The sequence below is a fragment of the Convolutriloba macropyga genome, chromosome 11 (assembly GCF_964194025.1).
Source record: "Convolutriloba macropyga chromosome 11, txConMacr16.3, whole genome shotgun sequence".
Taxonomy (NCBI): domain Eukaryota; kingdom Metazoa; phylum Xenacoelomorpha; order Acoela; family Convolutidae; genus Convolutriloba; species Convolutriloba macropyga.
Window position 1 is genome coordinate 55013632 of NC_134478.1, and position 14502 is coordinate 55028133.

The 14502-nt window shown below is 35.2% G+C and overlaps 1 protein-coding gene and 1 pseudogene across 1 annotated transcript in view; one reads left to right on the top strand and one right to left on the bottom strand.

Annotated features, from left to right (window-relative positions):
• The first annotated feature begins 234 nt into the window (after positions 1-234).
• Positions 235-2382, top strand: LOC142349176 (uncharacterized; annotated as a pseudogene).
• Positions 2383-6609: 4227 nt separating this feature from the next.
• The window catches only part of LOC142349471 (mast cell protease 1A-like), a 39251-nt gene continuing 31358 nt past the window's right edge, over positions 6610-14502 (bottom strand). The window contains exons 3-4 of the mRNA XM_075401054.1: positions 10851-11105; positions 6610-6915 (exon numbers count right to left, since the gene is read on the bottom strand). Coding sequence (XP_075257169.1) covers positions 6690-6915; positions 10851-11105 — 481 coding nt within the window. The 3' untranslated portion in view covers positions 6610-6689. The remainder of the gene's footprint in view (positions 6916-10850; positions 11106-14502) is intronic.

The window sequence follows — 14502 nt, forward strand, 5'->3', positions numbered from 1 at the left end:
ACCACCAACCAGAAAACAATGAAACCAGCTACGCAATATGGCACCATCACTGAATATCTTAACCAACAACAATGCATAAATTTACCTTTTATTGTTTATAGAATGACCTTTGGGCAAACATTTTACGTGAACAAACTAGAGAAGCTAATCGAGCAACGGTATTTACTGGTTTCATCTCATATTTATTATCAAATAAGTTATAACTTAAATCTATTTCAAAATTAGTCATGAAATTCTTTGCCACACCCGTTTGTTGCTTTGCTGGTGGTTATTTTCGGCTTTCTGAGCATTGGGGTGTTTTCGTTTAAAAAGGCGCCCGATGTTTCGGAACTGACTGTCATGTATTACGATTGTTACCCCGAAGAGAACAAATTCACTGTCAAGTTCAAGCAGATCGGATATCAACAGGTAAAAATTGTTCACAAAATGTTGTTTATTTCACATATCACTGCAGAGCCGCTCTAGTCCAGAAAACCTAAAAAACGATGTAAGAAATGTTCAGGATGTACGAAAGAAATTAGAAGTCATCGTTATGTTCTGTTTGGTGGCGGTCAAACAAGTCTGTAAGAAATCAAGCCGAATTTTGAAGAGGTCAAATAGTCGAAAATTTCCGAGATAGAGATATGGTATGTTGTCCCTGGCGGGCAGGCAGGCGCGATTCGCGCGCGTCCCAGCTTCGCTAGCTGCGATAACTTACCCCCGCAGTTTCCGTATAACATCTCACAGAGGAGGAGTAGCATGGTCACATGGACAGCGATCTACTAAGTCTCGCAACCACTAGATGTCTAAAGAGTGATGTATTTTTGTTTAAGTGGTGCACTGGAATATATTATAAATTAAAAATAATAAGCGCATCCTGGCAATCCAGTTAACATTGTATTTTGTTTTGTAAAATATTACAAAATCATTACATAGTTTCCGGCCTGCTTTCATCTAAAGTTTCTTTTACTTCGGCTTACTTTGCTTTACCGTTCAGTTTGTTTGGTATGCTTGGCTTCAACGTAACAAAATGGTCGACGCAAAGTAAGTCGAAAATTATGTAATCAGTTTTGTAACCTATCAGAAATAGTATATTGTTAATCGTTACAATCAAGACTGCGCTTAGTTTTTCGCAACTTATAAGGTATTCCAGACACCATTGAAACAAAATAGGTCAATTTTTAGGCATGTAGTCATCTAGTGGCTGCAAGCTCTAGCGGACCACTATCCATGTCATCCCTCGAATCCACTGTAGATTGTAATGCAGAAACCACGGACCGGTTATTGCGGTGAAGCCATAAAGCCCACGAGGGCACGAGGGATAACAGAAAAGCAAAGTTTTTTTTTTGGCTTACTAGACAACTTTCCTAAATTCGGCTTGCTTGTCAATCGGATTGCTTAACCGCCACCTAAGAAATTGTCGGTAATATTCGTAGGAAGGCTTCGTTATGTTCGGCTTCTTAGTTATACCAACTCTTTTGTTATGTTTAGAAACGACGATTTGTGAACTGAGGCGTTACCTAATTAAGAATGTTAAAAGCTTTGAAAGAAATTTTATGATTACTTTATGGTCTGTTTTATGGCCATCATGTTGCGTTAGTTGCTGCATCAAGCATTTTTTCCTTGAAGATCTAAAAAATCCTTAAAAATCGCTGTCAAGATCTGAAAATAGCCAAACCGATAATTCTCTAATACTCATTGTGAATTATGCATTTTCTGAGTGTTTTCTGAGCGAATTTAACATTCTCTTAGCACTATTCAAGCAAGATTTTAGTGGCTTCATAAAAATTTTTATCCGCAAAAATGTTGAGCCAGGGCGTTTGGCTTGAGATAATTAATCTGATCTTTCCGTTTCTGCCCCCCATCTTAGTGGGTGCATATTATTTGCACCCTAGACAAATGTGCCATATTTTTACATAATGATTTAATGTTATGGCACGTGTGCTCTGTGGGGGGTGTGGGGGGGGGGGGTTCAGACGGAAAAGATTCATCAATCAAACTCAAGAGGTCTGAATTAAGAAAACTTTCCATTAAATTCTCTTCAGGTCGTGTCATCATACTTCCGCAACAAAACGTCGACCGCAACTGTAAACACCTCGAAAGTATCCACGACGACGCAGACGAATGGATCATCGGGTTTATCCAGAAATGCGACATCCAGTTTGACCCAGACACTTCCAGCGGGAGGTTCGAGGTGAAGTTATTCGACGGACCCCTCAAGATGAACCACATTCGCGACTCAAGGTGGATTGATTGCACCCGGCGGAAAAACCAACACCAGGTGGAATTTTGGAGGAGGAATTAATGGTGGATGCGACTATTGGAAATAAAGTGGAGTTATAATCTGGACTAAATGTATATTTAGGTTTTAATATTTTTGCTAATTTAGCTATGGGAATATGATATTGTTATTCTTGAACAATAAAATGAAATGAAACGTCAAAAAGTGAGGATGGAAATGTCCGGGCCAAAGGGATAAAGGATGTGAAAAACATTTTTCAAAACTTTTCCCTCGGTGGAATAATATAACACCTCTCAAATTGACAAGCGCACATTTTGATAATAATTAAAAAAATAAATTAGTTTTTTAAAAATAATTTCTGTGCAACAACATTAGGCAAAAGCGACCCTGTTTAAAGCAGCTTATCTAGTCATTTCAGGCTGTTCTTTTCACGGGCATCATTGCTTTCTTTTCGACGCTTTTGGTCACTTTTTTTTGTCTCTGAAGTTTTCACGTGGTACCATCAATGACACCAAAATTATGATAAAAAAAGAAAGAAGTAATTAAATAATCAGTAGCGGTGATAAACAAAAGAGACGCAAAGTTTCCATCAGCAGCTTACCGTGAGTAATGTAATACAATTGAACATATAAAGAAACATGTCTAAAGCCTATTTTTCGTTCGTTTGGAACCGACGAAACACGGCTGTACTCCATTTTAAAGCCGACGAAAACCGACAATTCTTCCGTTTAAATACCGACGAAAACCGATCAAAACGATGAAAAAAGTAAGGATTTTGATCGGTATTGGCGAAGTAAAACTTACAAAAACCGACAATTTCTTATGACTCAAAGCGAAAAAATTCTCAACACGGGTCGGAAATCAAAAGTTGGAATTATCTGTAATTTCAGATAGCTAGTAAGTAAAAATGAATTCTTTCAATTCAAAGTTGTTGACTGTTTTAGTTTGTGATAGATATCTGAAAATGGTTATTTTATATCAGAAATGGTTTATTGGTCAGCGTTTTCAATTTCCTCTTATTGATATATGTATTAATTGTAAGGACTAGTCTCACCAATCACCAATCTAAGACAGCCATTTATAAGTTTTAAAAAGAGGCAAATTATTTGGTTCGCAAATGGTTTAAAAAAAGTTTTGTCCACGAGGGAAAAAAAACAGACAGTTCAGAACAATTTCACATTGTTTTAAATAAAACGATGAGGAAATTTCCTTTGGCAAACATTTTTGCAGCCCTAAAAAGAGATGAAACTCTCAGTTTACAATTTACATTTCACTTTTCTAAAGGCAAGCAAAAAGGGTGATAGATGCCATATTGGCCGACAGGGCGTCCAGCCCACAAACAAAAAATGAAAAATTTAGAAGACAATTTACGCAAAATGTGCTAGTATATTTAACCGGAAGCTCTGATTAGCTTATTTAAAGCAGCATTTTTTCAAACGGTCAAACAGCGAATATTTTTTTATCAACTAGCGAAACGAAAGTATATGCATGGTTGCGTTGCATCCTACCCCTCTCCTTCCCCCACCAGATGGGGGGTGGGGTCGGGGGGGGGGGCATTGAGAGGTCGCGTGGAGCACCATCCAACTGCACACCAAAGATAACGGTTCACCGAACTACAATGATGTTTTTTACCAAAATTGATAACATGATGTCGGTTAAAATTTCTCATTTTCTTCCTTGTCGGCTTAAAGCGTTTTCGGCCAATTTCCTAGAACCGTAAGATGTAAAGTAAAATAGCTATCGTATAAATAGCTGTAATAAACTGAAGAAGAAAATGAAACTCTTTTGCTAAACTTGGACAATTTAGTTTTGACATTTTAGTGGTCTTTGCCATGGACACGGCAATTAACTGGATGGCTTTAAATGTTAGAGAATGTCATGTTATTCGCAGACAAAATTTTTAGTGATTTTGGTAACAGCAATCGAGTTGAAAAATTAGTTTGGCTATCACTTGAGGGAGCCCTGATGTTCGGTTCTTAAAACGTAAGAATTCGTCGCTTAGAATATGGTCGGTTTCAAGCAGAAGGAAATCATGGAAAATGGACTGATTTTTATGGAACTAATAAAAAAAAGTGGACTGATCAAATTAAAGCTCCATGAGAACGATTCAATGAAATAAATCTTTATCAAGGTTTCAAAAAAAATCTGTAATAGTTAAACGAGAAACACAAAACTATCATAATTGGTCAAATAGTTTTATAAATGAGCTAAAAAGGAAATTCATTACATTTTCACGTTTTTTTCACAAAAATTGCGTCCAAAAAATTTCGTCTCCAAGATAACATTTGACACCAATATTAATAAAAACACTCAAAATTTGCATGCAAAGAAACGACAATTTCTTACATTTGAAACCCAACATGCCGAAGATGAACTTACCGGAATAAAATTACTATTAGCCCATTTAGAACTTCAAAGGTTACCTTGTAAAATTATCTTGCCAATTTTTTGAAAAAGACAGTTATGAAATGGCACCAGAAGTGACACGATAATTTGTGGACGTAAATTTTGTGTTAATATTAGTTTTCTAGAATTTTGAAGGGCTACTTGTAATTTTTTGGGCCTATTTTCTCTAAAAGCAAAGATGGCTTATGTCAAGTAGTGTGCAATTAGCGCTGGAGCACCAAAGTCTGCGGACAGTCCAAGTACTGCAAAAACCTGCATTTCCTTTTTCTGCCTTTTTCTAATAAGAGGTTCCATCCGTGTCGGAGGAGCACGCATAATAGGCGCTCCTTTCTGCGAGAGCGACATTAGCCTGTTGAGGAGGAAAAACGAAGTTACTAGGCTGGAGAGAGAGAAAGAAAGAAAGAGAGAGAAGAGAGAGAGAGAGAGAGAGAGAGAGAGAGAGAGGAAGAGAGAGAGAGAGAGAGAGAGAGAGAGAGAGAGAGAGAGGAAGAGAGAGAGAGAGAGAGAGAGAGAGAGAGAGAGAGAGAGAAAGAGAGAGTGACTGAGTGTGTGTGTGTGTGAGAGAGAGAGAGAGAGAGAGAGAGGACGAGCGAGCGAGAGAGAGAGAGAGAGAGAGAGAGAGAGAGAGAGAGAGAGAGAGGAGAGAGAGAGAGGGAGAGAGAGAGAGAGAGAGAGAGAGAGAGGGGAGAGAGAGAGAGAGAGAGAGAGAGAGAGAGAGAGGAGAGAGAGAGAGAGAGAGAGAGAGAGAGAGAGAGAGAGAGAGAGAGAGAGGGAGGAGAGAGAGAGGAGAGAGAGAGAGAGAGAGAGAGAGAGAGAGAGGAGAGAGAGAGAGAGAGAGAGAGAGAGGGAGAGAGAGAGAGAGAGAGAGAGAGAGAGAGAGAGAGAGAGGAAGGGAGAGAGAGAGCACCATAAAGCCAACAGGGCCCAGAATTACTACCGCAGCAACATTGATTGTCAGTCAGTGAAACCAAGATGATGAAATCGCAGTGCGTTTTACTCCCCGGAGTTACAGAGCATATATCCTTACATAGTAAATCATTATGTAAAAATATGGCATGTGGTTCTGGGGGGGGGGGGCACAAACGGAAAAAAATCTAAAACGTTTTAGAGACTGCTTTCGGCTGTTTTAGCTTGTCGATGCAATTTGCCTTAATTTGATTGAGTCTTTGCGTGGCGGATAAATATATGCAATTCAGTGTGCAATCTTCTTCTTCTTCTTCTTCTTGTGTCGTGTCAATGGACGTTGACTGTTTTAGTGTGCAATACAGCGCACTATTATGGAATTTGCTGATTAAAAACGTTGTGCGGGAAAAAAGAATTCTCAATTGCGTTCTGTTGCAAAAAAGTACTTTACAAATATCGCAGCTAACCACTGTTTGTTGGTATTCAGTATGTCTACCGCAACAATATGAGGAAAATTTTCATATGCTGGAAAAACTACTAAGAAATTCTTTCCGTCGAGAAGAAAATCTTTCAGTCACCATCCATTAATTAGTTCGGTTGCGAATTTCAGAATGATTACTTTTTTATTTCATTTCAAACGGAAAAATTCCTCTTTTCCTACCAAACGTACCAGCTAAACTCATTGCTAAATTCTATAAAAACTCACCGCATTCATCTTAATCAACGCTAAAAAGTGTAAGACTTTTGTGGCATAAACTTTTTATCGCCGGATTGCCCTCAATTCTTGCGTTTTTTCGGCGGAACTTTGCCCTGGGCGGCATATGATTTGATGGATTATTACACCTTAACTGTAGGTTACATAAGAAAAAACGTAAGAGCTTTCGTCGTTTTCTATAACTAAAACTGGACTTATCTACGATTTTCTTATGTTTAGAAACAACGAATTCTGAAATAGGGGACCATTCATAGAAATCGAGGCAAAATAACCTTTATGGTTCTACTGTTTTCACGAATGGTGCTGATTTCGTGGGACCTAAAAAACTCTTTACAGTATTTGCTGCTTAAAAAACACATTTTCCACCCCAATATTTTTGAAAAATAAATTTTAGCACAATAGATATTGATTGATAATTGATAACAGTAATTCAAATAAGTTTGTTCACGTGATCACCGGAGGTCTGGGTGTACTCTGAATTATGTCTCGGATCCACCCCTTGAAATGGGGAATACTGGCAAAGAAATTTCTTCCCTGGCAGTTTTCCCGTCCGTCTCTGTAGAAATGACTCACTACTCCATACAGACACTGGGGTTCTCTGAATTTACCCTCTAAGATGTATAGAGGCCCCCCACTGTCACCATAGCAGACACTGTTGTCTGGCAAAATTCTAAAAAAGGACGGATAGATTGTTGATACTACAGCTGTTTAACTGTCCCCCCCCCGCGGGAGTTGATTGAGTTTTCTGACACTGTGTTTCCACCATGCATAATAACACAAATATTTTAATTAGACCGAAATGAACGCAAGAAATTGTAGAGAAATTGCAAAAAAAATTGCACAGAAGCCCGTCAAATTATTAATTTGGGATTTAAAAAACCCAAACTGACCAAATTGAAGGGAGGGCTAGCTCTCTCACCCATTTGATGTCTCTTAAGAGGAGAATTAAGGTTTTTAATTGTTCCGACCCCACTTGTGGGGGGCAGGAACTATATACTCAAATGGGTTTTTTTAATCAGTCAATTTTGGCCGATCGATATATTCATCGTAGAGAATTGTGAGTGTTATCATTATAAACCTCGTCCAGCGTAGAATTCAAAATTAAAAAGATATTGTTTTGAATTTCCTATTTTTCGAGGAGTTATCGAGGATTGAAGTTTTGTGTGAACCTGTGATATTTTGTTCACTTTTAGTGTAATTTATGTGTAATTAGTGCAATTCTTCCAATTAAGATAATTTTTATACAAAATTTTGATTCAAAATTACATTTAAAGCCACAAAAAGAATCAATATTGAGTTCCTAATAAACGAAAGCCGATAAAAAAAGACTAGTTCTGGTCTCATAGGGAAGTTTACTATAAAAAAACTCAACTTCTATTTGAGAGCTCTTTTTTTAAAAAAAAATCATATTATTTTTGTTTTCTGATGTCACATAGAGACTAGTCATTTTTCATCCCGAGGTTCTGTTAATGATTCACAGTCTAATGAAGCCCAATGGACAAAACATTTGTTCTCAAAGAATCGCTTGTATGGCTACGACTCATAATTTTAAATGAAATTTTGATTTTTTTTTGAGATTTTACTAAGTTTTTGGAGACCTATGGCATGAAATGGTTGCCCAAAAGTGCAATAGAATTCATAATGAGCATTAGGAGAACCTATCTACAGCTTTGAGTGGACAGCTAATGGCTGTTAAGACTTTAAAAATGGTTTTTTCGAGAAACTTTTTAAATATTAACCAATTATCAACTATTTTCGTGAATTGTAAGTCAGCTTCAGTAATGATGCGGTCCCCTTGCTTTCTATTGCACCCACAACTATTCTGGTTATTGGTTTCTCTTCTAAATATTTGTTATAAGATTTCAATGATTCAAAATTTCAAAACTTAAAAAAAAAATTGGATTTTTTGTTTTATTGGTCCCTCTTGAAATCTGATCACATTCTCCTGATATTAATATCTCCCATTGGCTTAGAGAATTTTTTCAAAGGATCCTGGACAAAATTTTCAAAGAAAAATTTAGGGTTTAAATGGCTTCGACCCTGAATGGCTTCGCACTTTTCCACTGAATTTTTTGTTTTTGCCTGTATTTGTTGTTGTTTCCATAGTCATAAGACTTATTGTGATGTCCTATCAATTACCTATGCATGAGAAATGTCTTTGTTGTCCAGTCGAGGGACAATTGAGCCTATTAATTTGCTTTCGTTGAAAGCTTTTAGATTTACGGCTGTTGAGAATTTAAAAATGATTTTCGATAATTTTTTTAAACATTAAACGATCTTAATCCTTAGTTCGTGAACTGTAAGTCGATCTCAGTAATGACCGGACTTTTCTTTCCTAAATCAACAGAAATTAATCTATTGAAAGGTTTTATGTTTTAACTGTTGGTGTTATGACATCGATGCACGTGTTTTCATAAATTTTTTTAAAATTTTTGGATCTCTTTTTCTTGATTCTGGTTCTTTTTGGAATCTTAACACGTTATCCTATTATTTATAGTTTCATTGGCTTAGAGATGATGACGTTCAATGGATCATAATAAAGTTTCCAAAGAAAAGCTTATGGTTAAAGGGTATCGACACTCCTAGCGCAATTGTCTACCATTTTTCTTGGATTTTGCCTGTAATTTTTTTGTTTTCACAGTCAATGACTTTTTGTAATGTCTTATTGATTATATATGAGTGACAAACATCCCATCTTTTTGTTGCCTCACGGAGGCATAACTTAGCGTATTTATTAGCTCTCGTTGAAGGCTATTGAATTTAATGGCGTTGATACTACGGTTTAAGAGCAATGGGTTTCTACGAAGAATCCCATTGCTCTTAAAAATCAATTGAAATTGGAAAATGTTTTTACTGAAAAATTCATTTTTTCATAGCTTTGACACTTTGCTCGTTCATTTTTTTGAATTTGCTGTATTAGCCTGTTTTTTTATTCTTTAGGTAGACGTAAGATGCTGACAGGTCTCATAAGCTTGTAAGTGAGGATTGATTGAAGAATGTTACCCAAAGAAGACTGTGTATAGAGGTTTATAAAATTATACATTTTTTGAGATTTTAAGGATTTTTGAATTTTTTCAGTTTTTGTTGTTGTTTTTGCTAACTTGCAACGTATTCTCATGATTGAGAGGTCCCTTGTTTTTTAAAAAATAACATGTTTACTGATTTTATTACGTAACTAATGTTTCATTTGTTGGACAATGTGTTTTCATAAAAAGTTATGTGAGTGGTGTATTTGTGTTTCTTTTTCTCTTCCTTTAGCACAATCGCGTAATAACAGATCCCAATGATTTTCAAATGTGGCCCAATTTAACTTATTTATTCATTCAGTATATATTCAGCTGAATTAGTATAAATGGAAATTGAAATAAAAATACATAATATTCAGATAATAGCTAATGATTTTAATGGCTTCACTGATTTGTGTTTTCGCAATGTTTGTAATTTATCTTCATCTATAGTCGGTTCCTATGGCTTAGTCTAACCAAAGACAGCTCTTATTGGTTTCATTATGACTCTTCAGTAAAGTTATTGATAATTATTTCTTTAAAAGCTAATGATTTTTAAGACTTGAAATTATTCAGTTTAAAAAATGTTGATTGATTTTTGAGTTTCGCCTCATTATTTTTTTGTAGAATTGTTACCTAGTCTCACTAAGGAAAAATCCCGCCTGCTGTGTAGTTAGGAAAAATTAAATTCGTGTAGTTAGGGTTTTCTCTAATTGTAATCTGACGTTGTTACTAGGTGCTTTTAAAAATAGATATTGAATGGTTGACGTGAAACTTTTGTTTTCGCGTTTTTGTAGTTGTTGTTTTTTTTCTCGTAGTCTTTTCAATGCAGATCTCGTTGTAATGAGGCATGGCATTTTTTTAGTTCAATTATTTGTTTGGTTGTGTAACGGTTCTTTTGAACTCAAACATCTACTTTTGATTATCGCTTTGTCAAAAGAGTAAGTCAAAAGACAGTTAATTCAAAAATGTAGACGAGCGCTGGTCGGAACATCATGTGCGAACGCACATTAACGAGCCTCATTGTTGCTCTTTATATACTTAAAAACGAAACTGGGGGAAACAAAATCTTAGGATAGTTCGAGCAGTTTTGTTTTTTAATAGGAAAACAATAATTGTTTTGTTTATGATTTTTTAGCATGTAACACTGACCAAGCGGTTATTTTTATTTTTAATTTTGAGATTTTTCTGAACGAAAGGTAATCTCTTCTATTTATTGAAACATTTCTGTATATATTCAATTGGCAGTAAGCTCTTTGCCATAATTAGCCTAAAATTGGATTTCGTGAGTTCATTTTTCAATTGCTTAAGGTGCAATTCAGAAGCCAATTTTTCTTAGTAACCTTGATTAGCGGCGTAATTTCACGAAAAAAAATAGATCTCCGTCTCTCCCCCCTCACAGTATGTTATGCAATCTTCTGGTCACAAAACACGTGCCTTTCATAGTAAATTACTATGTAAAAATATAGCTGGGGTGCAAATAACGAGGGTGCATATAATATGCGGGGAAGGGGTAATTAACTAAGGGGTTGGGGAAAGGGTAGCATAAACGGGCAAGATCTAAATACCTGTATAAAGTTACAATGGAAAATTTCAATACCTGCGGGCTTTCATAATGTCTGTCTTCATTAAGAACCAGCGACCAAACCTCCAAAACATGTTCTCGTAAAAGTATGTCTCCATCAACACATCTGGAACCAGCTTCTCAGTAGTCGATATCCGGCCTACTCCACACGTACCAAGGAGAGTCTTATGTCTGGCTTGTTCCTGGCATAGGGCGATCACGTGACGTATCGGGATTTGACGGTCTACTTGAATAAGGGCGATATCGTCCGTGAATATGGTTTTGTCATACCTGAAAATTACGATTGACAAGAAGGCAAACCCGATTTGACCACCATAAAACAAACTTACCAATCATAAAACGCCATATATGGTTTTAATGCAAACTTACTAAACATACAACGATCATTATAAATTGGTAACTTAGCATAAAATGGGTCACGTTTGAAAAAACTTTTCTTTAAATTACCTTCTGCAATATGAAAGAGAAAATTTTCTTCCCATAAAAAAATGCTATCCACAAAGTTACCACATATGGACACGTTGTTACCGCAGCCAGATCTTAAAACGGAACGTTTGTGGACCATATATGGCTCGTTTTATAATAAGTAAGTGACGATATATGGTCCATTTTATGGTAAATAAGTTACAATATATGGTTCGTTTTATGCTAATAAAGTTAACATATATGGTCCGCTTTATGGTAAGTAAGTGACCATATATGGGCTGTTTTATAGTAAATAAGTTACAATATATGGTCCGTTTTATGCTAATAAAGTTACAATATATGGTCCGTTTTATGCTAAGTAAGTTACCATAAATGGTCCGTTTTATGGTAAGTAAGTTACAATATATGGTCCGTTTTATGGTAAGTAAGTTACAATATATGGTCCGTTTTATGCTGAGAAAGTTACCATGTATGGTCCGCTTTATGGTGAGTAAGTGAACATATATGGTCTGTTTTATAGTAAATAAGTTACAATATATGGTCCGTTTTATGCTAATAAAATTACAATATATGGTCCGTTTTATGGTAAGTAAGTAACAATATATGGTCCCTTTTATGGTAAGTAAGTTACAATATATGGTCCGTTTTATGCTGAGAAAGTTACCATGTATGGTCCGCTTTATGGTGAGTAAGTGAACATATATGGTCTGTTTTAAAGTAAATAAGTTACAATATATGGTCCGTTTTATGCTAATAAAATTACAATATATGGTCCGTTTTATGGTAAGTAAGTTACAATATTTGGTCCGTCTTATGGTAAGTAAGTTACAATATATGATCAGTTTTATGGTAAGTAAGTTACATTATATGGTCCGTTTTATGCTAATAAAGTTAAAATATATGGTCCGTTTTATGCTAAGTAAGTTACTATATATGGTCCGCTTTATGGTAAGTAAGTTACAATATATGGTCCGTCTTATGGTAAGTAAGTTACAATATATGGTCCGTTTTCTGGTAAGTAAGTTACAATATATGGTCGGTTTTTTGCTAAGTAAGTTACTATATATGGTCCGTTTTATGGTAAGTAAGTTACAATATATGGTCCGTCTTATGGTAAATAAGTTACAATATATGGTCCGTTTTATGGTAAGAAAGTTACTTTATATGGCCCATCTTATGCTATGTAAGTTACCATATTTGGTCCGTTTTATGGTAAGTAATTTACAATATATGGTTCGTTTTATGGTGAGTAAATAACGACCATATATTGTGCGTTTTATGGTGAGTAATTGACGACCTTATTTGGTCCGTTTTATGGTAAGTAAGTTACACTTTATGGCCCGTTTTATGCTAAATAAATAACCAAATATGGTCCATTTTATGGTAATTGATTTACCATATATAGTCCGTTTTATGGTGAGTAATCAACGACCATATATGATCTGTTTTATGGCAAGTAAGATTAAATATTTGGTCCGTTTTATGCTAAGTAAATTACCATATATGGTCCCTTTTATGGTACGTAATTTACCATATATGGTCCGTCTTATTATAAATAAGTTACCATATATATTCCGTTTTATGGTAAGTAAGTTACAAAATATGGTCCGTTTTATGCTGAGTAATAAACAACAATATATGGTCCGTTTTATGGTGAGTAATTGACGACCATATTTGGTCCATTATATGGTAAGTAAGCTACATTATATGGTCCGTTTTATGGTAAGTGATTTACAATATATGGTCGGTTTTTTGGTAAGTAAGTTACAGTATGGGGTCGGTTTTATGGTAAGTAAGTTACAGTTTATGGTCCATCTTATGGTAAGTAAATTAAAATATATGGACCGTTCTAAGCTAAGTTAGTTACAATATATGGTCCGTCTTATGCTAAGCAAGTTACCATATATGGTCCGTTTTATGGTAAGTAAGTTTCAATATATGGTCCGTTTTTTGCTAAGTAAATTACCGTATATTGTCCCTCTTATGGTACGTACTTTACCATATATGGTCTGTCTTATGGTAAGTAAGTTACCATATATATTCCGTTTTATGGTAAGTAAGTTACATTATATAGTCCGTTTTATGCTGAGTATTTAACGAACATTTATGGTCCATTTTATGGTGAGTAATTGACGACCATATTTGATCCGTTATATGGTAAGTAAGTTGCATTATATGGTCCGTTTCATCATAAGTAATTTACCATGTATGGTCCGTTTTATGGTAAGTAAGTTACCATATGTGGTTTGTCTTATGGTAAGTAAGTTACAATATATGGTCCGTTTTATGGTAAGTGAGTTACAATATATGGTCGGTTTTATGGTAAGAAAGTTACTTTATATGGTCCATCTTATGGTAAGTAAGTTACCAGATTTGGTCGGTTTTTTGGTAAGTAAGTTACAGTATATGGTCCATCTTGTGGTAAGTAAGTTACCATATATGGTCTTTTTGATGGTAAATAAGTTACAATATATGGTCTGTTTTATGCTAAGTAAGTTACAATATATGGTCCGTTTTTTGCTAAGTAAGTTACCATATATGTTCCCTTTTATGGTGAATAAATAACGATCCTATATGGTCCTTTTATGGTAAATAAGTTACAATAGATGGTCCATTTTATGGTAATTAATTTACCATGTAAGGTCTTTTTTATGGTGAGTAATCAACGAACATATATAGTCCGTTTTATGATAAGTAAATTGTCATTTATGGTCCGTTTTTTGATAAGTAATTTACCATATATTGTCCATCTTATCGTAAATAAGTTAACATTTTTGGTCCGTTTTATGGTAAGTATGTTACTTTATATGGTCCATCTTATGGTAAGTAAGTTACCAGATTTGGTCCGTTTTATGGTAAGTAATTTACAATATATGGTTCGTTTTATGGTGAGTAAATAACGACCATATATTGTCCGTTTTATGGTGAGTAATTGACGACCTTATTTGGTCCGTTTTATGGTAAGTAAGTTACAATTTATGGCCCGTTTTATGCTAAATAAGTAACCATATATGGTCACTTTTATGGTACGTAATTTACCATATATGGTCCGTCTTATTATAAGTAAGTTACCATATATATTCCGTTTTATGGTGAGTAAGTCACGAAATATGGTCCGTTTTATGCTGAGTAATTAACAACCATATATGGTCCGTTTTATGGTGAGTAATTGACGACCATATTTGGTCCGTTATATGGTAAGTAAGTTACATTATGTGGTCCGTTTTATCATAAATAACTT